The following is a 26,265-nucleotide window of genomic DNA, read 5'->3' as shown; positions in this document are numbered from 1 at the left end:
AAATCAAGCTGTTATTTTATTCCACTTTGTACAATTACTTTGCTCTATATGTCACTATAGGTACCGCCCTAGATGCAAGAAGCCTAAGCAAGCCTTCAAAAAGCTAGATCTCTGGCGATTGCCTGAGATTCTTTTGTTCATTTGAAGAGGTTCTCATACGACCGATATTTTAAGAATAAGCTATAAATGTTTGTTGATTTCCCAGTTGATGAACTTGATTTCTCAACCTACATTACCCACAGGAATGACCAGTTGTCTAATTGCTATGTGCTGTATGCAATTAGTAGTCACTATGGTGGTTTGGGTGGCGGTCACTATACAACATCTGTTCATGTAAGTGGTGTTTCTTCTGTTTTGGGACTTCATTCATTTATTTATTTATTTATTATCAATTGCTGGTTGCTAAGTACCTTTTTAATCTTTGATTCCTGAAGGTGGGACTAAATATAGGATGTGTACCTTAGAGATAATCCTTCTTCGTGGACACCATTACGATTATAGGGCTTTATCATTGAAAGGTGTTGATGCTGATTTTTTACCGGGTGACGTGGCGTGATCAGAAACGTCCCTTCTTCTATGTACAGGCCTGCAAAACAAGAAAGACCCGCCGGGGGTTGGCCGGCGAAGCCTCCTCCGACGATCAAGTCCGTCCAATGTCTAAAGAAGAGGAGAGAGGGAGAGAAGATCTCCCAGAGATAGTAGATCTACCTTTAATAATTTTGATACTCCCTTTTATACTCATACATGCAAAATGTCCGTTTTACCCCTGTTAAGCACAAGGCTCCACGTGGACGTTTTCTAAGGTGGGGAGGAATATTCCTTAACACTTACCCCCCAATTCTCCTATCTTTGGTATAAAGGTACGGAGAATTTACCTAATAAATCCTCTGTTATTCGACTGACTCATCGACCATTCCTCATCTAGCTTGCATAATGCCCTCTTTTGGTCCCGTGAAACTTGAACATCTCTTTGACTGTCGTTCCACATGATTCCAGGCCATTTATGGCAAGTAATCAGAAATTTATTTCCATCATAAATTCACCATTAGTTAGGCTCACCTAACATCCCGTAAATCATGTGTGCATTGATGGTCATTATCTTCCTATTTATTCGCCATTTCCTTTGTTAGAAGGTCATTGGTCTCCAGATTGCCCATTTGAGTAGATCCTCCTTTCTTCTTATCCCTTTCCTGGAGATCGGGCTTTCCCCTTCTTTCTTCTTGGACTCTCCAGATCTTCTTGCAATGCCCTTCATTCCTGGCGCGGTCCTCATGACCAAACATATTTACAAATTCATCATGGATGGCTCTAGAGTATTTACTCTTCGCGGCGGTTCTTCTGAATGTGCGATCTCCGGCTTTAGACACACAAGGGTGTGTGACCCCGGCTTTACACCAACCTGTTCCTGTCCAGCCTACAGGAACTGTGCAGCACCCAAATTTTGCCCCAACGGGTCGTGGGAGCCCAGCTGTTCAAGCCGCGCTTGGAATTTGCGCAGATGATCCTCTCAAGATTTTTCTGGCAATTCCTCTTTGCTGTGTTAGGATTACTTGTAATCGGGTGACCACCCTGTCCATTCTCTCAGGGTTGTCTGTTCTCTTTGCCTTCATGTATGTGTATACTCCGAGTAAATCTAATAAAATCTTTTTCTTGGGCGAAAGTCATATCTTCGCGACATGAGTTTCAAGTCAATTCCCAATTACTTCACCGGCTTGTCATTAAAATGTGTGCCTCATAAATCATAAAATTGTGCCCACATAATATCGTGTTAAACATCTGCCCTCTGCTTCTCTGGGCAGCAACTCTGATGGCACTTTAACATACTCATCGCTCTTAGTAGTCAGGAATCTATCGCCGGACCGTCAATTTCTTTCGGTAGATGGATGCCCGTCGGCCAGCATTTCTGAGGTCCGGGGACAACTGGGGGCACGGTGTCCCTTTCTGTTTCTTCAAAGAGGAGGTAATCACCCCGATTTTTCCACTCGACTCCTAGGTTGTTAGACCGGAAATCCCTTGTCTTTGATATAACTCCAAGCGCAGATAGCTTCTGGGAAACTGACTTCGGCCTGACGCCGGCAATTTCACTTTCAGGGTGGTCTCCTTTGACTCCCTTATCCGAGGTTGATTTTGTTAGGGTCTCATGTCCTTCATCACCCCCCTGTCCTCAATCAGGAGGGGTGTCCCAATCCGAGATATCAGACGGTCTTCATCACCCCCCTGTCCTCAACCAAGGGTGGTGTCCCGTTTTTATCCGGTGCCGGCCAAGCCGTGCAACTAAGTGGCACAGTCCCCGACCACAATGGTCTAGCATAGGGGTATCCAGCCACTGAAGAGTTGGAATGCTATCATAGATCTCGAGCGTTGTGCGGGGATTCCCTACTTAAATCATAGGTTTAGCCCGTCGGTCCTTCCGCTTGTCCAAGAAGCGTTTCGAATGTAGACGGTGGTTCCGGGATCGTAGCACCCCCCAGTTTTCAAGCATTTGCCTGGCACTGTGACGAGAAATAACAGCACAGTAAAGGTTGGGATTCCGGGAACGACTTCCCTTAGGGGGTGCTTCCGTGTTCACATACACCAGCCATGGGTTGATCCCTCAATCCTGGTCGTCGGACTTATGTTCTAATAATCGTTCCTCAATCATTATTACAGCCCTCATCAGCCTTATAGATGCTACAAGCAATTTTATCATTCTCGACTTGGCTTCTCCATTTTTCTCAAATTTATGCCACCAGCTTGCAAGCATATCAACATAACCGGGCCCCAATTTTGTCCTGTCGGACTTTTCTTCCACTGGATAATTCTTCCAGCGGGTCTGATCAATTGTGCAGGCTTCGGTCAGTTGTATTTTCAGGTTATGGCCTCTACGTCAGTGACACTCGGGGAATCTATTTTGGTTAGATAGGATAACCTGAACCCGAAAAGGGTGCATCGATTCATGATTCGGAGCCCGCCTGCTCAAACTAGCAAAGTTTATATGGATTTTTCTCCTACCCCATATGCGGAGAGGAACGGCGCCCGGAGTTGCCCCCGAGCCCCCCCACCCCCCCCCCCCCCCCCCCCTCATTCAAGAAGAATAGTTACTGGGGTTGCTTCTCTATCCGGGAGAGGATAATCATCCAAGAGGGGGCGGGATCCCATTAATCCCTCTGCCCGGAGGCAGGGGTCCACCCGTTACCCTGAAGGAGGTCAGCCATCACAATTATCCTTATTTCATCACACGCTTTCCGGGGCTACACCGGTTTACTCGTTATTTCCTCTCCAACTTAATGGATCCAGTCTACAAGGAGCTGATGTTCGGTTTGTTCCTTTACCCAACAGGGGACGTTTGTCCGAGCAGGGTTTTCTAGCTTCCTCATCCGAGGAGGACCCCCTTATTCAAGGAGGAACAGTCCGTGAAACATCCCATTCCCTTTTTCGTGTTATTCTACCATAGGAGTCCGAAAATCAATGGCGTCCCGGGAGCAAAGTCCGCTGCAGGGACGTTTCCCTAGCCCAATTTGTTAAAGGGGTTTACTCCCCGTCCCCAAGGGTTTCCGAGCAACAAATGGTCTTGAAGATGGGAAATCATAATTTCCCACGCCGAATTTGTTATTGTCAATCTACGGCACTCAGTAGATCAGCTTTTCTGGCATTCCCAGCAATCATTCCGATGTGCTTCGGTGATCAGTGGGATTTAACAAGGGAAAATGGAGAAACAATCGTTCTGGTGTCATCCGTGGACAGATTTGCTTCTGTCTAAGTTCCCAGTCTCGTTAGAGCCATCCGAAGGCCGGGATGTAGGCATTCCGGCCTCATCCAATAAAAGATGTCCTCAACCGGGACTAAGCTATCTCTCCCATTAGCTTATTGAAATTTCCCGAGATTAAGAAATCTAAGGGAATCCTGCTAGCGGAGATGAGCTGTCTCCCCTTGATGATTCGTCATAAGGGTTATATTCCTTATCTTGATTTTTTGACGAGGTTGTGTTCCCCGTAATATTGCAATTGCAATTTTATCGGAAATTTCTATCTGTCAAAATTTCTTTCTCAATTTTCGATCTGTCCCGGAAATGCACTCCACGAACATTCAATAATCAATTCCCCAATCTCTTCCCCCCCCAAAGCACTCCGGTCTGAGGATAGCTAGCCGGAGTGATTTGTCCTGGGAGCACAGAGCCTATAAAAATGAATCAAGGCCGAAAAGCCAAAAGCCGATTTTCTTGTTCGGTGTCCTGATTCTCTCAAAGCCTTATCCTCGTCTTCTTCCCTGTTTTTAACGAGGTCACCTCCTCGGGTTCGTTGTTTTTTACTGAGGCCCTTATTCCGCTCTTGATTTTTTACCGAGGTTATGCTCCTCATTGTGATTTTTTACCGAGGTTATGCTCCTCATTGTCTTCATTGTGATTTTTTACCGAGGTTATGCTCCTCATAATCCCTCTGCCCGGAGGCAGGGGTCCACCCGTTGCTCCCCTCGAGGGGGCGGGCTCCCTTCAATTCCTCTGCCCGGAGGCAGGGGTCCACCCGTTGCTCCCCTCGAGGGGGCGGGCTCCCTTCAATCCCTATGCCCGGAGGCAGGGGTCCACCCGTTGCTCCCCTCGAGGGGGCGGGCTCCCTTCATCCCTCTGCCCGGAGGCAGGGGTCCACCCGTTGCTCCCCTCGAGGGGGCGGGCTCCCTTCATCCCTCTGCCCGGAGGCAGGGGTCCACCCGTTGCTCCCCTCGAGGGGGCGGGCTCCCTTCATCCCTCTGCCCGGAGGCAGGGGTCCACCCGTTGCTCCCCTCGAGGGGGCGGGCTCCCTTCATCCCTCTGCCCAGAGGCAGGGGTCCACCCGTTGCTCCCCTCGAGGGGGCGGGCTCCCTTCATCCGTTTGCATAATAAGAACAAAAGTTCCTGCAAAAGTGTTGTAGAAAGAGAAGACTTCCGCCAGAGAGACCTTCCCAGGTCTGACACTCTGAAGCATATATATATATTCATGTATCCCTGCCATCAATATTTAATATCCAGAATTTAATAAAATGGAATAAAAAGAGAAAAGGGAACTTATCTCCGCCCCTCCGGTCTTTGAAGAGCATGCAAAGTCTCCCCTCCATTAGGATCTTTAAGCCTGAACTTTGATAGGTCGCCCTCTTAGCACAGAAGGTGTCCGGGGTGATTTGCGACCTCATAACTAATTTTTTTTTTTATTTCTTTGGGCTTTCCGGAAGCCCCAGCACCGATAACCATTTTGTTGGGGGACAGAAGTCCAAGCACTACAAAAAAAACCGTAAATCGCCGCGTGTCTACAGTACATGTTACTGTAGACACGCGGCCATATGGCAGCGTGTTTCTCTGGACACGCTGCCAGATGTAGCGTACAAACAATTGGCAGCGTGTACTTATAGGCCGCGTGTACTTATACACACGGCCAGAAGGCCGCGTGTAGAAATTACACGCTGCCAGATGGCAGGGTGTATTTTATACACGTGGCTAACTGAAAAACACTTTTTTGGAATTCCTTTTTTTTAAAAAAAAAAAAAAAAAAAACAAAAACAAATAAATTGGAGTATAAAATTGCTATGTACCCTATACCAAATTAAAGTATATAAACTAATTAGTTTTATACAGTACTTGTATTTAAATTTTTTGGAATTTATTTATATTAAAAATTCTTATTATATCCCAACAATAAATTTGTGCTAAATTTGTGCTACACATACTTATAGTTATGTTTTAGGGTTTACATGCAAGTTGAGTTTCTTGAATATGGTTTATGCGTTAGGACTTAATTTATTGTATGTGTAGTACATACTCTCAGGGTTAGGGTTCGTTGAACATCCATCTGATTGTGTTCGCCTTGTGGTCCCGATCATTATGGCATACCTTACACAAGTATAAAATTGCATGCCTCTATCATTTGATCGAGTTCAATGTTCAAAACTTGGTCGAACTATCATTTGATCCTAGAGTTAGGGTTTATCACTATACATATAGTATATATATTTAGGGTTAGGGTTTATGGCTTACATATATATGGTACATACACTTAAGATTTGGGTTAAGATTATGGGTTTTAGGGTTCAATTTTATGGTCAGTGTTTAGTATAGTATATATATATATATATATATATATATACTTAGGGTTAGGATTTAGTTTTAATTTATAGTTTACGGTTTAGTTTTATGGCTTAGGGTTTAGTAAGAATGTACATTACATACACTTAGGGTTGCATGTGTCTGTGTTTGTATTTGTATTTGTATTTCAAAACTATCTTGTCATATTATGTACATACATATATATAATATATGCATGCATGCATGCATGCATGCATGCATACATGTAAACGGCGTGCCGAAACTATATACCTTTATAGTTACTTGTATACACCCTAACATTGGTGTTTATGGCTATATATATATATATATAGTATATATATACACTTAGGGTTAGAGTTTATAGATATATATAATAACGTTGTATATACCCAAATTTGGGCTACAAATATATGCATAATTATACGGCGAGGAACAAAAATAAAAATATGCAACATAACAAAGTACATACACTTAGGGTTAGGGTTTATGACTATATATAGTATATAGACATAGGGTTAGGGGTATGGGCTACGTGCAATATGTTTATAGTATATTTACGTTTTACGTGTTGAGTACTTTAAATATATATGGTATACTTATAAGTAAACCCTAACTCTAATTAGGTTTTACGTTAATGGAATAGTAATCTAATAAAACCCTAACCCTATATATTCTTTGGACCTATATATATATATATATATGAAACTTAACACAGACTTAAGGTTTAAGAATTAGTTTTAGGGTTACCGTTTAGGGTTTAGTTTTATGGGTTAGAGTTTACGTAAACCTTAACACTATATATATTACATACACTTAGGGTCGGATTAGGGTTTGTGTTTGTGTTTACAAATACAAAAATATATATATATATATATATATATATATATATATATATATATATATAATCTATATATATATATTTAATATATATATATATATATAGATATATATATATATATATATATAATCTATATATATATATTTAATATATATATATATATTTAATATATATATATATATATATATATATATATATATATATATATATATATATATATATATATATATATATAGAATATATATATATATATATATATTTAATATATATATCTATATATATAATCTATATATTAAATATATATATATATATATATATATACCATTTTTGGTTTTTTTAATAAAAAAAAAAAAAAAAAAAAAAAAAAAAAAAAAAAAAAAAAACTAAACACAGATAGAGACGTGTATAATAATACACGTCTCTAATTGGCCGGGTGGCATTACGCCACGCGGCCAATTTTTGGCCAGGTGACCTGCGCGGGACATTTCCCGCGCGCCACCTGGCTAAAACTTCAATTAATTTAAAAAAAAAAAAAAAAAAAAAAAAAAAAGGGTAGCTTCCAGAGGAAGCTACCCTCGATCCCCGCATTTCTCTCTCTCCCTCAGCTCGATCTCTCTCGCTCACTCAGCTCTCTCTCTCTCTCTCTCTCTCTCTCTCTCTCTCTCCCTCTCCGTCCACCGACCACCAGGATCCAGTGTATTCTCCGGCCAGCTCCCTCTCCGGCCGTGACTACACCACCCGTGTTCGGCACCGGCTACGGTGCATGCTCTCTCTCTCTATCTCTCTCTCTCTCTCTCTATCTCTCTCTCTCTTTATCTCTGTCTCTCTCTAGCTCTCTCTCTCTCTCTAACCGAACCAGGAACCCTAACCCTAGGTCCGGACCTATCTCTCTCTACACCTCCCTCTCACTCTCTCTCTCTCTCTCTGTCTCTCTCTCTAGCTCTCTCTCTCTCTCTCTCTCTCTCTCTCTAACCGAACCAGGAACCCTAACCCTAGGTCCGGACCTATCTCTCTCTACATCTCCCTCTCGCTCTCTCTCTCTCTCTTTCTCTCTGTCTCTCTCTAGCTTTCTCTCTCTCTAGCTTTCTCTCTCTCTAGCTCTCTCTCTCTCTCTCTCTCTCTCTAACCGAACCACAGACTCAACCCTAACCCTAGGTCCGGACCTCTCTCTCTCTACACCCATCTCTTTCTCTCTGCCTCTCTCTACATCTCTCTCTCTCTCTGAAACCTCTCCCGGTCTCTCTCTCTCTCTCTCTCTCTCTCTCTCTCTCTGCCTTGTACGTGATTAGTATTTTTTAAGTTGTTTTGGGATATTATTTTGAGACTAATATGTTTTAATGCAGGTACATTTTGGCAAAGGAGCATACAAATCACAAAAAAAAAAAAAATTTGTGAGTAATTTTAGCATCAAATTTTTTCCTTTACCTTTTGGCTATAATAAACTTGGTGCATTTAAATTAATTTGTTTAAAATCTGGAGAATAACTTTTTTAATAGTTTCATATAATAATTGTGGATTTAGCAATTAATAATGGTCTATGCAATGCTGTTAATTTTGTTGGGTTTGAATATCTATTGTTGTGTAATTTTATGTGTTTTGATGTGGTTGGTTGTTATGCATGAAAAATATTCTTATAGTTGTGGTTTTTTTTTTTTTTTTTTTTTTTGTAATATGTATTACTGTACTACGAATTTGTGTGTGGATTATTATTTGTCACAATTATTTTATTAACTTAATCATAAAATAAATGATCAAAACCAATAAAATATAAATAAGTATTCGGTACTACAAAAAACAATTTTAGGGTTTTTTAAGAACAAAGAAAAAAAGTTTAATTGTTCATTTCAGGTAATTTTTTTACAAAAAAAAAAAACCAATTCAAAGTAAACTCGCCATCATTTCATAATAAAATGATCGTATCTAACGATTATTGGATAGATACAGAAAATTAAATTTGGCCACCGTCTACCATTTATAATTATTTTTTTTATTATTCAATTTATAACAAAGGTGTAAACAATAAACCCTAAACCCTAAATCAAAACCAATATAAAAATGCCTATGATCAAATCTCAAAACCAAACCCCTAAGCTTTATACTCTAAAAAACAAGCAAAAACCATAAACCCTAAACCCTAGCCCAAATTACCGTTCACCCTAAAAACCCTAAACCCTACAAAAGAGTGAAATTTTTTTATTACTTTTTTATTGTAGTTAAACCCTAAACCCTAACCTTAAAACCCTAACCCTAAAAACTAAACCCTAAAAACCTAAATCCTAACCTTAAAACCCTAACCCTAAAACCCTAAATCCTAACCTTAAAACCCTAAACCTAAAATACTTTCTCCCTAAAAACCTAAATCCTAACCTTAAAACCCTAAAACCTAAACCCTAAACCCTAAATGCTAACCTTAAAACCCTAACCCTAAAAACTAAACCCTAAACCCTAACCTTAAAACCCTAACCCTAAAATACTTAAAACCCTAAAACCCTAATCCTAACCTTAAAACCCTAAAACCTAAACCCTAAACCCTAAATTCTAACCTTAAAACCCTAACCCTAAAAACTAAACCCTAAACCCTAACCTTGAAACCCTAACCCTAAAACCCTAAACCCTAACCTTAAAACCCTAACCCTAAAACCCTAAACCCTAACCCTAAAATACTTAAAACCCTAAAACCCTAATCCTAACCTTAAAACCCTAAAACCTAAACCCTAAACCCTAAATTCTAACCTTAAAACCCTAACCCTAAAAACTAAACCCTAAACCCTAACCTTGAAACCCTAACCCTAAAACCCTAAACCCTAACCTTAAAACCCTAACCCTAAAATACTTTCTCCCTAAAAACCTAAATCCTAACCTTAAAACCCTAAAACCTAAACCCTAAACCCTAAATTCTAACCTTAAAACCCTAACTCTAAAAACTAAACCGTAAAAACTAAACCCTAAAAACCTAAATCCTAACCTTAAAACCCTAAAACCTAAACCCTAACCCTAAAAACCCTAAAACCTAAACCCTAAACCCTAAATTCTAACCTTAAAACACTAACCCTAAAAACTAAACCGTAAAAACTAAACCCTAAAACCTAAACCCTAACCCTAAAAACTAAACCTTCAAAACCTAAACCCTAACCCTAAAAACTAAACCTTCAAAATCTAAACCCTAACCCTAAAAACTAAACCCTAACAACCTAAACCCTAAACCCTAAACCCTAAAACCCTAAACCCTAACCTTAAAACCCTAAACCCTAAAAACTAAACCCTAAACCCTAAACCCTAAACCATAACCTTAAAACCCTAACCCTAACACCTTAAACCCTAACCTAAAAACTAAACCGTAAAAACTAAACCGTAAAAACTAAACCCTAAAAACCTAAACCCTAACCTTAAAACCCTAAAACCTAAACCCTAACCCTAAAAACCCTAAAACCTAAACCCTAAACCCTAAATTCGAACCTTAAAACCCTAAAACCTAAACCCTATACCCTAAACCCTAACCCTAAACCCTAACCCTAAAAACCTAAACCCTAACCTTTTTAACCCTAACCCTAAAAACTAAACCCTAACAACCTAAACCCTAAATCCTAAACCCTATACCCTAAACCCTAACCTTAAAACCCTAACCCTAAAACCCTAAACCCTAACCTTAAAACCCTAACCCTAAAACCCTAAACCCTAACCTTAAAACCCTAACCCTAAAAACTAAACCCTAAGAACCTAAACCCTAACCTTAAAAACTAGAACCCTAACAACCTAAACCCTTAAAACCCAAACCCTAAAAACTAGAACCCTAAAAACCTAAACCCTAACCTTTTTAACCCTAAACCCTAAAAAAAGAAACCTTAAAACTCTAAACCATAAATAAAGAATAAAGAATAGCAAAAAAAAAAAAAATTAAAAATGGGAGAGATCTCTATTTTTTTTAATTACTTTTTTATGGTGAGGTAAACCCAAACCCTAACCCTACAAACTAAACCGTAAATACCTAAAACCCTAAACCCTAAAAAAAAAAAAAATCAAAACCCTAAACCCTAAAAAAAGAAAGAAGAATATTAAAAAATATAAAAGAAAAAGGTTCGAGATCTCTTTTTTTTTTTTTTTTATTACTATTTTATTTTAGTTAAACCCTAAACCCTAAAACCCTACACCCTAAAAAACCCTAAACCCTACAAATATTAAAACCTAAACCCTAAACCCTAACCCTAAAAACTAAACCCTTAAAAACCTAAACCCTAACCTTAAAACCTAAAAAGGAAAAACCCTAACCCCTAAAAAAAGTACGAGAAAATGATACTTTGAGTTAACTGTTTAAAACAAACAGTAAACAAACAAGCACTTTATTTGCTGTAATCAAATAACATATTTCGTTTCAGACTGTTAACTCGCGTACAGAGGAATATGGATAAGTCGTGGATGTCAGCACCTAGAGGTACGACACAGTATAACGACGGGTGTAGAGCGTTCGTGGCATTCGCCGTTCGTAACTGTAGGTCTGCTGATGGCAAAATTTACTGCCCATGTAAGTACTGCCGGAATAACCAGCGGCACCCCCCAGATTACGTTCTTGCCCACCTGACAGGGGGGAAGGGAATGTGCACGGGATACGGTTTCTGGTATATGCACGGTGAGACAACCCTAAGCCCTGCTGGTCCTGTTCGGGGTCACGACCATCCCAGTGTCACAGATACGGCTGCATGTGGCATTGAACATGTAGAAGTCACAGAACAAGGCGGAGACCTGGAACAAGGTGGTGACATGCACGCAATGTTGCGTGACGCCTTCGGCGTGCACGAAGTAGGTGACACTGATAATGTTGGCCAGCCCGGAGAAGTAAATGAAGGAACCTCTGCAAGGGACACATTGAAGTACCTTGAGTTGTTGAAGACTGCCGAGAAGCCACTTCACCCCGGTACAAAGCACAGTAAATTGAGTGCTACTGTACATTTCTACAACTTGAAGTGCATTGGAGGTATTAGTAACAAGATTTTTTCTGATATTCTGGAGCTTGTCAGTCAGTTATTGCCTTCTTGCGATGATGCATTGCCGGTTAATACGTACGAGGCGAAGAAATTCCTCAGTTCCATAGGTCTGGGGTATGAGAAGATTCCGGCGTGCCGTAATGACTGTATGCTATTCTGGAAAGACAATAAAGATCTAGATACCTGCACCGTATGTGGAGAATCTAAGTGGATGGCTGATATACATTTCGATCAGGATGGTGAGGTAATATCGTCGAGGAAAAAACGTCCAGTGAAGGTGTTGAGATGGTTTCCACTCATCCCACGGTTACAGAGGTTATTCATGTCGGAGCACACGGCGCACAATATGAGGTGGCATGCAGAAGGCCGCACTAGGGACGGGGTATTGAGGCACCCCGCGGACGGTGAGGTATGGAGATCGTTCGACTCTCTACATCCGGATTTCATGGCCGACAGTAGGAACGTGCGGCTTGGACTGACAGCAGACGGATTCAATCCATTTGGGAACATGAGTACATCCCACAGCACATGGCCCGTATTGCTTGTACCGTACAATTTGCCTCCTTGGATGTGCATGAAACAGACGTCGTTCATCCTGTCACTAGTTATCCCCGGACCGAGCTCACCTGGTATGGATATCGACGTCTACCTTCAGCCACTGATTGATGAGCTGTTGGAGCTGTGGGATGTAGGGGTACGAACACTAGATGCTGCGAAGATGGAGAATTTCAATATGCGTGCTCAGTTGATGTGGACAATAAACGACTTCCCGGCGTATGCAGATTTATCCAGTTGGCCTAACAAAGGTGTGAAGGCATGTCCTTGTTGCATGCATTCGACACGTTCTAAACATCTGAAGAACGGTTGTAAATTTTGTTACATGGGACACAGGAGGTACTTGCCAGCCGAACATCTGTGGCGGCTGAACAGAAGAACGTTTGATGGGACTGAGGAGTTAGAATGTGCTCCTGATGTGCCTTGCGGGGACGAGATCCTCCAACAGTTGGACGGAGTTGCGTTTGGGAAAGAGAATGCGGGTAAGACGAGACGGAAGAAGCGGAAGACGGGTGCACGGGGTGCTGATGATGTTGTATGGAAGAAGAAAAGTATTTTCTTCAGATTGCCGTACTGGAAGGACAATTTGCTTCGGCACAATCTTGATGTCATGCACATAGAGAAAAATGTCATGGACAATATACTTGGCACTATTTTAGACATCAAAGGGAAAACGAAGGACAACTTGGCAGCTCGGCTGGATTTGCAGGAGATGGGGTTGAGACCTAAATTGCATCCGTTCACCGCCGCAAATGGTAAAACATATATACCCGCAGCTTGTCACACGATGTCCAGGGAGGATAAAGAAAGCTTTTTAAAGGTGCTTCGAAATGTGAGAGTTCCAGACGGATATGCGTCGAACATTTCACGGTGTGTTCGGATGAAGGACCGTACAATTTCAGGGTTAAAAAGTCATGACAGCCACATACTGATGCAGCAGCTTCTACCAATTGCATTGCGTCAGTCATTGCCAGACAAAGTGGTCAGACCTATCGTTGAGATGTCAGCATTTTTCAGAGGCATATGCTCAACCAAGCTAACCCAAGCTGAGATGGACCGACTGCAGGGTGACGTCTGTATCACACTGTGCAAGCTGGAACAGGTATTTCCTCCTGGGTTTTTTACTAGCATGGTCCACTTGGTCGTGCATCTTGTGCGCGAATGTAGACTCGGCGGACCCGTTCAGTATAGGTGGATGTACCCGGCAGTTATATATATATATATATATATATATATGCATTTTTTCATGTAACTCATGGCATAAACGGGGGCAAGTCCTTAATGTTTGTGTGTGCACCAGGAGTCTTGGGGGTTTCAAGTCGAATGTACGCAACAAAGCGGCTCCTGAGGGGTGCATTGCGGAAGGTTACATAGCGACCGAGCTAGTAACGTTCTGTTCGAGATATCTAGAAAATGCACCAACCTTCCACAACAGACCTTTGAGAAACCCTGATGGTTCCAAGGGGGCAGGAACGCGAGTTAGATTGAACCGGCTAACGATGCATCAGATTCATCGTTATATTGTGTTCAACTCTGACGAGTTTCTCAATTTGCGGATGTAAGTAGTGTTTACATATTGAACCGGATTCAAATGATATAATTGATAATAATTAGTTTTTTAATTATATCCGCTTAATGTAGGATGCATAAAGACGCTATTAGGCGATCATGCGTTAGGGGTCGCATCACGGACGCTCTGATTGAAGCCCAACATCACGAGCAGTTCTGCAAGTGGTACCGCGCATATGTAAGGAAGTAGTGGTATTTTCGTATATAATATTTACCTATCAATTTAAGATAGGGTTCGACAATATGCCGCTATTAACCGATGTATTCTTTTAATATATGAAATGATAACATAGGTTGATGGCCTTGACGATCAAAGTAGGGAGGAATTGGGGCTGAAATTGGTTATGCGGAGTAGAGGGTTGAAGGAGACAGTAGTGAAGTATAACAGGTACGTGGTAAACGGGAAATTGTTCCGCACGCTAGCCCATGATGTGGGAAGGAGGACTCAGAACAGCGGGGTATGTGTGCCAACCGTTGAATGCGAAACATACTACGGGCAGTTAACCGATGTGGTTGAGGTCGAGTACTACGATAGGACTACGTACGTCCTATTTAAGTGCAATTGGGCGGACCCCACGATGGACAGAGGATTTAGAGTCGACGATTATGGTCTAGCGTTTGTCAACTTCACTCACCTCGTCCACAGGGGAGAACTGCTTACTGACGAGCCGTACGTGCTTACATCTCAGGTAGACCAAGTGTTTTATGTCGAGGATGAAAGGAACCCAAACTGGGTTTGTGCCGTGAGGACTAAACCGCGCAACGTGTACGATGTTGGTCAGGGGGAAGGGAGTAGTGATGCAGATAATGCATATCACGAGTGTGTACCGATCGTATTACCCACTGATGACCTGCATGATACGAATGATGAATTCGATCACGACAGGCCCGACATTGATCCGATTGAAGCACATGTTATACAATGATTGCTATATTTATTATTGGTACAATTTGCTTAAACTCAAAATACTTTCTTATTTTGCATAGAGCTTATTGTATATTATGCATATTCTATTTTAATATTAAAATTAAAACGAATTTCAAGTAATTTGTCTCACATTTGTCCGCAGGTTTCAATGGACCCGAGACCCCCTACTTGCGCACATCGTGCACCACGCCAGCCCGTGCATTGCACGACTACATCCACACCGGCGATGTTAGCGGCACTACATACCACACCGTGGCCACACAACCCGGACGCTGTATACAGACCACCGCCCCCGGGTACGGCGGGGATGAGCAGGTCAGATCCCGGACAGACGAGCACAGCTGGATATTCTCCTTCTCTATACCCGCCTACGTCGACACCGGCGATGTCAGCGGCACTACATACTACACCGTGGTCACACCACCCGGACGCTATTTATAGACCATTGCCCCCGGGTACGGCGGGGATGAGCAGGTCAGATCCCGGCCAGACGAGCTCAGCTGGATATTCTCCTTCTCCATACACGACGTTATCGCAGTTGGGGCTGACCTCACCGGGCCATGTTGATCGATGGTGGGCGCGAGAGTGTCATGATCTGAGCAGATTTCCGTTGTACTATCCATACCCCCTTCCACCACCTATGCCAGTCATTCCTGATAGTGAGACTCAGGATGACAGATTCCCGCTGTCACAGGGGGGGGATGCTTATGCCGGCTATGCGGTCGGGACAGCTGACGGCCCCGGCTGGGGGACAGGGCCCGGCACCTGGGGAGAGCCAGATGCATGTTTATGGACAGAGCCAGTTGCCGCTTCCTGGGGAGAGTCAGGACCCAGATGTGGGGGAGAGCCGGCTGCCCCGCGAGGGGGATGATGTGATGTTGGGGCTTGATCAGTTAGCACATGATGTCCCCCAGGATATGCCTTCGGATGACGATCATGATGATGAGCATCACCCAGAAGATCAGGCAGGCGAGGAGCATGCTGGTGACCCAGCGACCGAGCACATAGCGTTCGACCATATTCGGCTGATGGGTAAGTACATTTGTATACATCATTATAAACTAATTAATTTAGTAAGTTCGTATAATATTTAAATTGAATTTTTAATTTATTGATATAATTAAGTTATTTAGTGTTAATATATTAACGTTTTATATTTATTGACTAGGGTATAACCCAGACGGGAGCATATATTTTGAGGTGATTAAGGACCCTGAGAGAAATTGGGTGCTCCCGAGGGGTAAGAAAGTTGTGTTGCAGTACAATGCTGCAACACAACCAGTGGGACGAGCATGCAATCGTTATAGACGGGCTGCGGGCAAGCTGTTACGGAGCGGGTCCCATATTCACTTGCGGGACAAATGGGGAAAGGTAGATAAACAGGTTAAGCAGGCTATGTGGGATGCCATAATGGTATGTGTATGAAACTAATATATGTATTTTGTGAAATTAAAGTTAAGATGATTTTTTCTTTATTGAACTGCTAAAATTAATCATTAGATTGAATGTGCAGCAAAAATTTTATGTACCCGTATCCGTCGACCAGCGCCTGGCACAGAATGAATTCTGGGGTGATATGGGCCGTAAGCACCGTTCGTGGAAGTCGAAGTTGAGGACCCAGCTAAATATTCGAGACGGTGACACGCCATTGACAATACGTGCGAGAATGCCAGAGACGTTTTTTGATAAGTATGACCGAACGGATGTGGAGGACGTACTGCACGAGTGGTGCACAAAAGTAAATGTGGTATGTAGGTCTTTGAATGTATTACTATAATGTTGTGTTTTTTTAATAAACAGTTCATTCAATCATAACACATAAGTAATTAAAAGTATCAATTCTGACATTTTTTTTGGGAATGTTCAATGTAAAGGAGAGGTCTGAACGAATGAAGCGGCTGCGGGAGCAGCAAGACATCCCCCATAGTCTGGGGTCCAAAAGTTATGCCAGATTTAATCACGATGAGGTATGGAACAATATGTAAAAACCCTAATTCTTATTTGTGCGTAATTGTTCTTTCTTAACGTTAAATGAATATCCAATGTTTGTTATATATTTATACTGTATGGCGACAGGCATCTATATCTGGCACGCCCCCCACTCGCGCCCAGTCGTTTGTGAAGACGCACACAAAGAAAGACGGCACTTACCTGAACGAGCGGACACGGGACCTATGCGTATGCTACTGTTATAGGTTATCGAATATTATTAATTATGCGTGTGATAAAGTATTTATTAATTACCATTGTTTTGTATGTTGACGACGTACAGGAGCGGATGACACAGAGTTTGTCCACTGATCCTGCTGCCTCGGACCCTGTCTCATCAGATACGGTGCGTTGGGCACCTGGCGACGCGTACGAGCAAGCGGTTGGGCGACCCGAGTATGCGGGTAGGGTTCGGCAGGTTGGGCCAAACGTTACTCCTGTTCGCGGGACTTGTTTCTCGTATAGGGGCCGCACACGGGGGGGACCGGCCGAGGGCACGTCTCAGGATTGGGCTGCTCACAAAATCGCGGAGTTGGAGGGCATAGTGCGGGCCGAGAGAGAGCGGGCTGACAGCATGGAGCAGCGCATACGACAGATTGATGATATGGAGCAGCGCATGCGAGATTTTGATGCTATGGAGCAGCGCATGTGACATTTTGAGGCCTTCATGTCCTCTACAGGATTATCGTTCGTATGCCCTGGTGCTCAGCAGTCTTCACCTGCACACGTCGGTAGTACGTCATCTGTTAGTAGTGCGCCTGCAGGTATGGTTCATATTATGTATACACTTAGGTTTATTTTTAATTTGTTCTCATTACTTGTTTAAATTTGCATATAATATTATGTAGGTTAATTATTTTTAGTACTTGCAGGTAATGCGACAACGGTTGGTCCGTTGTCGCCTTCTGGACAATTGCTGAGCCAACAATCCCCTCTCGGGACTCCTTCGCCCGTTACACCATCTCTTGCGGGACAATCGACAGTTGGCGAGCTCACGCCCGGGACTGCACCTCGTGATCCGCAGAGACGTCCTCCAGATTTGTAGATATTTTGTGTATTTTTTTTTTTTTTAGTACCGAATAACTTTATTAAATTAAGAATCTCAAATTTGTTGATATTGTTGTGTAAGTAGTTATATATAGTAATGAATATATTTATTAGTACATGGTATTCGAAATTAAGAAAAAAGTTGTTTTGATTAATTTGTGCAATTTGATTTTGTGATATTTTTGGATAAAATAAATTTGGAGAATTTTAGTAAAATATATATATATATATATATATATATATATATATATTAAATAAAAAGAAATTAAAAAACAGAATTAATATATATATATATATATAAAATAATATTTATATAAAATATATAAATATATTTTAAATAAAAAGAAATTACAAAATATAATTAATATATATATATATATATATATAAAATTTACTGCGGCCAACATCTGGCCGCGTGTATTATTATACACGCGGCCAGATGGCCGCGTGTATTAATGTACACGCGGCCAGATGTTGGCCGCGTGTACATTTACACACGCTGCCATTTGGCAGCGCGTATTATTGTACACGCGGCAAATTGGCCGCGTGTATTAAAATACACGCTGCCAAATGTGCAATTAGCATTGCCCAAGTTTGCCGCGTGTATCTGCGCGGCTAATTACACGCGACGAACTGTTTGCTACGTGTACAGTTACTGTACACGCGGCTAACTGCATGTGGCGATTTACAATTTTTTTTGTAGTGAAGCTTCGGGCGTGTCTCCCATGGAGTGCGCCAAACTGAGTCAACCTCTTCGAGTTTGAAGACCTTCCCGGATAACACTGAGGAACGGGACCTAGGCTCTCCGACTCTTGCTCTTTATTCTTGTCAAAGTCCTCGAGATTCCACCTTTCCGACCATCCTCTTTCCTTCAGTAGCTCTTGAAATATTCCATATGGACAGGTGTGATGAGATTCCTGTCCGGCTGTAGCATAGATAGTGTCTGGAATAAATTTACGAAGTCTATTGAGAAGTTCTTCCCTGAGACCGAGAGCTGCCTCAAAGCATATTATCCGGACAGATGGCTATGGCTACGCGGCGGCAAGAGTAATCAACCAATTTCACAGAAAAGCACTGCCTCATTTTTTCAGCGCCAGACAAGGGACACGGTGGCACCCAGACAGAGTGCAAAATCTGCTGTGCCGCCTCGGTGCTTGCGCCTTGAGTTACAGTTATCAACTTGCCTCTGCCGGCCTATAGTCCAACAATGAGTCTTCCAAAATCTACCATTCAAATAGTGAGTCAGATACCTGCACTCGTGGATTCCAAGTTCATACCTACAACAATCCTTTCTCCTGCCCAGACCTCATTTCCCGATATTCCACGTTTGTTATGATGCTGAACTTCCGGACCCACAATCAGACAAAGATGGTGCCTACAGTAGAGTCCCTTTGATCCGTGGTTGCTCAACGATCCAGCTGACCGGACATCGGCCTCTTATCAACAAGCAAATCCCGCTACTGCTACACACGAAGTGGTGAGGTACCTCTGCAGTCCGGGGGCAGAGACCGCATGTTCCTCTTCTTTTAAAGAAACAAACTCTCATTATCCACCAGATGTAGACGCAAGTTTCCCGTGTTTGCCTAGGTAGAACCGTGTCAGACCCAATATAATCTTGGCGCCATGCAACCTAATACCAGTCCTGAAAATTTTATGATAACTGTGGCCCCCGGACCCCGGACATAATCTCGGATGTGATTACAGAAATGACCTTGGACAGGTTCTCGGTCCATCTAGAGCTCTCTTTCTACTTTGCTTTTCTTTTACGAACGAGATACCTTCCTGAACTCTGTTACTGCACTCCTCGGATCGCCGAATGCTCTCATGTGTAACCCCCTTCTTCTTCTTTTTATTAGGCTTAGGGTCCTCGGAAATGACCCCGGAACTGACCTCAGACATGTCTTTGCGGAATTCTCAAGTGCAGCCACAATTTTTTTGACCGTTTCGATCACTAACTCGCCTTCTTCTCTCAGAAATTGCAGCTTAAACTGATTTAAATCTCTTCTCAAGAGGACTCAGTCTTAAAGATTCTACCTTCTGTTTCAAACTCTGAAAAGTTGCTTTCCAATGACTCTGGAACTGCCCATCCAACAATCTAAGCTGTGCACAAAGAAAAGGAGCCTCTATGTTCTTATCAACGAAATCCTTGTGTGTACTCGTAATTTCAGGGACAAGCATCATGATCATGTCTGGCTTCCTCCGCTTTTCCAGCATTTCTTCTCTAGCAGCTCTCAAAATCATCCAGCTAAAACGATGCCCGAAGACACGAAACCATACAGTGCTATTCCGACACCTTATCCGAGCTCTACCACACTAACCTCTGTAGGCCGGACCCGACCTCGGAAGTAACCCCGGACCTCGGAAACGACGTCGGACCCGATCTCGGACCATCTAACACTCACTTTCTTTTCTTTTCACACCAGGTCGGACTCCATGTCCCAGACTTCAACAGGTAGACCTCTTATCGGGGTCTAAAGGTCCTCCACGAGCTCGGAGACGTTGGCCATACTTCCCGACATGCGCGCCTCTCAGGTGTCCTCAAACATGAACTTGCCGGAGCACCCATCGGAACACAATGGAAACACAGCAGGGCCATTGATCACTGTATAATGTAGTCACGGGCAGGTCCGACCACTGCACCGCAGCTGAAGGAGGCAACTCACAAGGTGGGGCCAGATTTTCATAAGCTACTCTCTAGTCGCTTCTGATACACTGAGCGGTGACGGCCTGGTCTCAGCAAGAAACTAGAAATGCGACTAAACATGCTGCAGAGGAGGCTTCTACAAAGGCCAACTAATCATGAATAAAGTCCTTGAGGTCGAAACTTGCATGGACCCAACAGGCCAACATGCTTGGTCACAGTTGTTGACGCTGTCGACTTAGGAGGGTGTCTGTTATAACCAGGTTCCATAAAATTGGTTAAGGTTGACCCCGGGACTATCTTCTCATCTCGGAAGTGACCCTGTAGACGTCGTCCCTCGCTCGTCAGCTCACTGTAGGCCTCCCTGCACCTCTGGAGGAGGACAGGTACCCAAAAAAGGGATGGCGTCTACGTTAGAACTCAGCTATCTTGTTGCTGCTCAGACTCAGTAATCAATCCGACCGGTAGCAACCTCTTAGTGAATGCTCTCCGAACTTATCCTGGCCAGTGTTGTCACGTTTATTGACGTCTTCGGACTGAACCGAAGTCCAGTTGGCTGAGGTCCCTGGGCGAGTTCCCGCACTAAATGAATTATCCTCTTTAGGCATCTAGAAACTTCGAGGAAACATGGTCCACCTACTCCGACACCAGCTTCTCCGAACACTTAAGAAATGCTCCCAAATTCGCTTTTGACATGCAGTAAATTGAAACAGAGTTCGGGATTTCTTTCTTCATACCTTATCCAATAACGTGCAAGTCTGCATGGACGTCTTATGACCTCGGATCATCCGGAAATCTCGTTCTGATTTGTTTTCTCGAACTCTATGTCTGTGCATCCTGATCAGGCCCATCGGAGGAGAGGCTACTCTATCGGGTATCAATTCTGATTCTTGTCGTGGAAGTCTGGGGTCTGAGTGAGGAGTGAACCCCGGCAAATAATCCTGTCTCCCGGAGATGGAGCCCGGAAGAAGATCCTGTCGTCATGAAGACGGACGACCCCGAAAAAGCTTGGCCATGAAATCCAGGCAGCGAGGATCGCGATGGGGACTCAGGCGTAATGGCCCGGCTTCAGAGACCGAAGATAAGCTTCTCGGGGAGATAGAGCCAAGTTATAATGAATTCAAATTCTTGCCGAACGTCCGAGACCTGTCCAAGAGCGCTTTCAGTCCCTCAACCAAGAATCTACAAATCGGCTTTGCTTATTCGCGGGCTTCCTTGACAATAACCATACAGGTGTTTGTCGACCAACCAATCTTCCCGAATTCCTGAGTCCCCGGATAGTCTGCCACCCGAGATCAATATCGCCTCCATCACCCTGGTATTCTTGCATCGGATCTCTGTTCCTCTCCCTTGCGGAATCCAACTCGTCCACGACACCAAGATCGGGCACATTCAGGTGGTCCCAGAAAAATCTAGGGATCCCTCAGAAAGCCCTCTGACTTAGTAGACCAAGAATCTCGCATTTACCCTTCTTACTATACAAAGCCCCAAGGAGGAGGAAACCCACAAGACTAAAAGCAGTATAGGAACTCTATCCCATTTCCTTTTAGCTTTTTTAAATGATGTTGTCAGAAGAATATCATGTTGCACGAAGACCAACAAAGCAAAATCCACATTTCTCATGACTTTTCTTTGGCTTAAGACGTGGCCCTCTCCTCACCCTATATTTATTATTTGTAAGCTTTTTTGCAAATTAAGAAAATTCTCATTTGCACTTCTCATTTCAAGATAGACTGTCAAGATCATAAAAGAGAAACAGAAAACTTATCTTGCCCGTACATAGAGAAAGCTGTCATTTCACCATAATGTGACACGTTTCGTCTGACCCATATGGCCCCTAACTTGAATCACATGACGACTTCGGACATCCTTTGTCAAGCCTGGAGCTCACTTCAGAACCACTCTAGCCTTTGTTCTTGCTAACAGGCACGTGCTCAGAAGAGCCTTTCAAAGAAGTCTTCCGGGGGCTCACTGAAGATGATATGGTGCACTCTGAATGCACGTGGAAAACTGAATATCAGTTTGCACTCGGCGAACTGTGGATCTGGCGAAGGTAAACTTTGTTCTTCGACGTAGCGGTGCTGGGCAAGCCAGGACAAAATCGATCTTCATGAAATCTGAATATTCGAATACAAATGCACTGTTCTCGAGTTTAGATCCATCACATGAAGGCTCAGATTTGCTTTAATCTCTTTCTCTTGATGAAGGGGGTTTCTGATCACCGGTTCACCGCTCTGGATTTTTGTTTTGGTAGGAGCGACCACGTCGTTCCCACAGACGGCGCCAAATGTTGATGCTGATTTTTTACCGGGTGACGTGGCGTGATCAGAAACGTCCCTTCTTCTATGTACAGGCCTGCAAAACAAGAAAGACCCGCCGGGGGTTGGCCGGCGAAGCCTCCTCCGACGATCAAGTCAGTCCAATGTCTAAAGAAGAGGAGAGAGGGAGAGAAGATCTCCCAGAGATAGTAGATCTACCTTTAATAATTTTGATACTCCCTTTTATACTCATACATGCAAAATGTCCGTTTTACCCCTGTTAAGCACAAGGCTCCACGTGGACGTTTTCTAAGGTGGGGAGGAATATTCCTTAACAAAAGGTTTCATTCCAAACTACATAAGTCTGAAACTTTTTGACCTATTTGGAAATTTGTTGTATAGAATCACAAGAGTGATGTTCTAAAATGATAGGATTATTGCAGAAAATTTGGATGCTAGTCCAATATATATATATATATATATATATATGTACTTTTCGCCTAAGCAAATAGCATGCAAAAAGATCAAAGAACAAGGCTAGACAACATCAAACCAATAAGAAACAATGCCAGTAGAAGACAATAAAATTGGAAATGGACTAAAAGCCGCAAAATGCCCGGCACACAACTCTCTACCAAACGACCCTTGCCTTCCCTCTCCTTTCTTTCTTTCTCTATCTAACGTTTATTTGTTATGATTTCTCCAATCTTATTGTTGTTCCATTTGAGTTGCTGGTCACGTGATGTCATATAACGTAAGTTTCGAATCTCTTCTTACCCTTCTCCTTAGTGCCAATTACTTACAATATATATATATAACTGAAGGGGATGAAAGTGGTGTATTAGAAAAATTAAGTACCATAAGAGATGTGGTTAGAAACCGATGGATGTGATTAGAATTGGCACAAACCATAGGGGGTTTAACCAAATTCATTGTTTTATTGGCAAAAGGAAATATTCATTTTTCTTAAAGCATCTATATGGTGCCCATACATCTTTAGTTTGACACTTAGGGTTATCATGCTGCCCTTTTAAGTGTATGGCTAATAAATAACGACTCTTGTTAGGAGCAATGATGGAAGATGTTGCTGTAATGAGAGGAGACAAACTGATATTGAGAGGGTTGAAGTTCCATGAATATCATGGGCCATGGGGTGAAGCCAGAAGAAAGGAAGCTGGGTCAGAAGTTCTTGGTGGACGTTGATTCCTAACCAATGTGATTGGCTAGGATTAAAAGCTGCGTTTGTTCCATGCATGCTAGCATTTTTCAAACACTTGGTAGGCGCGCTTTTTCTTCTTCTTCTTCTTCTTTTTTTTTTTTTTTTTTTTTGTAGTGGACATACCTATTTTATTTGCGTTTCAGAATAGTAACAATTGCCTGTAATTTGGAGACTAAGCCCCTCGAACAGTTCATTATCTTTTTCAGTATTTTGCATTCATCATCTTTTTTCTATACATTCCACATCAATCCATTTCTATTATACGCATCATAAAATATAAAAATCAAAAAATAAAACCCTTTACAGTGTGAGTGACTGAAATTCTTGCTTAATTTTCAATTAATGGAGATGGTCTTGAAATCAATTCTATACCCATATTCCCTTTGAACTCAAATATAATTTGCATATGTAATTATACTGTACGTGATCGTTGTGCTATTATTTAATTTGGTAGTCCGATTTGCCAAAAGCCTAGGATATATATGCTAGACTCCAGATTTTTCTGAACTTATAATTTGGCTGCTTTTATATAACTGAAAGAAATTGTAAATGGTGAAACTTTTGCTTAAGTTTTATTGAATACAATGTATAAGGAAATACATCATTACACTTAAGGTAGAAATACAGAAAATAATCTATGTTAGGAAAGTCTTCTCTAATGATTTACTGTATACCAGCCGTTGGAGCTTCAGCAGATACACCTGCTGTGGCAGCTATATCATAAGGTTTAACAATAACAACGATTTGTTATTGTTAAACCTTATGATACAGCTCTAGCTGAGTGAGTAGGTGAGAGAAATTAAATGCTGAATGATAAGGATTGAAGGTTTATGATTAAAAGGTCCAATCTAACGGCTGAAATTGAAATGCTTGAAAGGCTAGAATTTGACAACTGGCAAGAATCGAACAGTTTAAAAAAGTCATGGGAAAGCATTTGGAATGAACAAAGTGGAGCAAGCTAGGGACGCGAGGAAAACTTGTTGGAGGTATAAAATGAGATGGAAGTAAAACCAACAACCAGGATTAAGTTAAATTTAAACGTATGGCTCAGAAGAGTGTGAAGAACACGTCGCTGATAAGATGGTTGAATGGGTCTTTGTTTTCTTTTTCCTGGGCTATTAAATGCGTAGTCCGAATTCTGCAGGTAAAGTCATATATGTTGAATAAATACATGGGTCATCATCTTACATTATTTTCCGTGATATTTTCGTAGAAATTAGTTGTAGATGAGGACTGAGGAGTCATTTCACATAGTTTAGTTAATTACGAAGAGAATACTTTGAAGAAGAAGTGTTAACAACATCACAAGTATTGTTACAGTTCTATATACGTGTGTTTTTTGTCCGACCACCAATAACGTAGGACTTGATAATATCAAATTAAAATTTGCCCAGTAACGAAGGCTTTAAAAGCATATGATAATTTTGAGGGCAATGAAGAGCATATGATGCATACTGTAAAGTGCATTTGGTCCAGACAATATCAGCGATGAACACTTTCATATTTAACAAATATGACTTGATTTCATACTTCTACAATAATAGGAAATTCTAAAAGAAAAACATCGTGATATAGCAAAGAAAATTGCTGAATGCTTCCGGCCGCCAACATTGACTCTTTTTCCCATACTTCAACAAACGGAGCCATTTAATTAATCAGAGAAAAAAGAAGTTGGGCAATAAATTAACATCACTTGCGGTTTTTTCGTGGCTTTTCTTGATCCCCATTTACTCACTTTTCCTAATTAGCATTTGTGTCATTGGCGTGCCTGGGCAATGTTTAGGCAACCAGCAGTCCTTGTTGCTGCAACATAAACTCTAGGCTATTCACAACTCTTTATGTGTCTTTAATTATTAATTAGTTGCAGTGACTCTGATGCAGCTTGGGGGAAATGTTCATTGAAATTTGTACAATGTATTGAATGTATATATACTTTATCAATCTTCCATATATGTGTTTCTACTGTCGAAGAGTAGTTCGATTAAAGATTCACAGAAATTTGAAGTGCAATAGCTGTACTTAATTTTTAAACATTATGCATATTATTGTAATCCCCATAAGATCACTTGTTCTTCTCCCTGTGCAATTATATTATTGTGACAGACCTTTTAGGAACGTAGTCTTTGTAGGATTGATTAGGTGAATATAACTTCTCTTTTTAGATTCTGCTTTTGTAACAGTGCATAATTTTAT

The 26,265-nt window shown here is 42.0% G+C and overlaps 1 protein-coding gene and 1 long non-coding RNA gene across 3 annotated transcripts; both read left to right on the top strand.

The window, feature by feature from the left end:
* Positions 1–7: 7 nt before the first annotated feature.
* On the top strand, positions 8–24,277 carry LOC133877207 (uncharacterized). 2 transcript variants are annotated; one of them, XR_009901679.1, is made up of 3 exons: positions 8–149; positions 243–333; positions 23,920–24,277. It is a non-coding gene; the product is annotated as an uncharacterized LOC133877207 (long non-coding RNA). The 2 variants fall into 2 exon arrangements; XR_009901678.1 differs by having other exon boundaries at positions 8–333.
* LOC133877014 (uncharacterized) lies at positions 16,443–18,022 on the top strand. The gene is made up of 5 exons (XM_062315246.1): positions 16,443–16,665; positions 16,793–16,885; positions 16,995–17,096; positions 17,191–17,671; positions 17,780–18,022. Exons 1-4 carry the CDS (start codon positions 16,495–16,497, stop codon positions 17,557–17,559), a joined length of 735 nt encoding a protein of 244 aa, XP_062171230.1. The 5' UTR covers positions 16,443–16,494; the 3' UTR covers positions 17,560–17,671; positions 17,780–18,022.
* Positions 24,278–26,265: the final 1,988 nt, after the last annotated feature.

The sequence above is a fragment of the Alnus glutinosa genome, chromosome 9 (assembly GCF_958979055.1).
Source record: "Alnus glutinosa chromosome 9, dhAlnGlut1.1, whole genome shotgun sequence".
In the NCBI taxonomy this organism is placed as follows: Eukaryota; Viridiplantae; Streptophyta; class Magnoliopsida; order Fagales; family Betulaceae; genus Alnus; species Alnus glutinosa.
This window is presented reverse-complemented; position numbering and strand designations above follow the sequence as displayed.

What these genes read in the sequence shown, in the direction of transcription:
- LOC133877014 (XM_062315246.1), top strand. Translation starts at nt 16,495, where the DNA reads ATGGGCCGTAAGCACCGTTCGTGGAAGTCGAAGTTGAGGACCCAGCTA. An exon ending in CCAGATTTAATCACGATGAG is followed by an intron (nt 16,886 to 16,994) that starts GTATGGAACAAT and finishes GTATGGCGACAG; the next exon opens with GCATCTATATCTGGCACGCC. An exon ending in AGCGGACACGGGACCTATGC is followed by an intron (nt 17,097 to 17,190) that starts GTATGCTACTGT and finishes GACGACGTACAG; the next exon opens with GAGCGGATGACACAGAGTTT.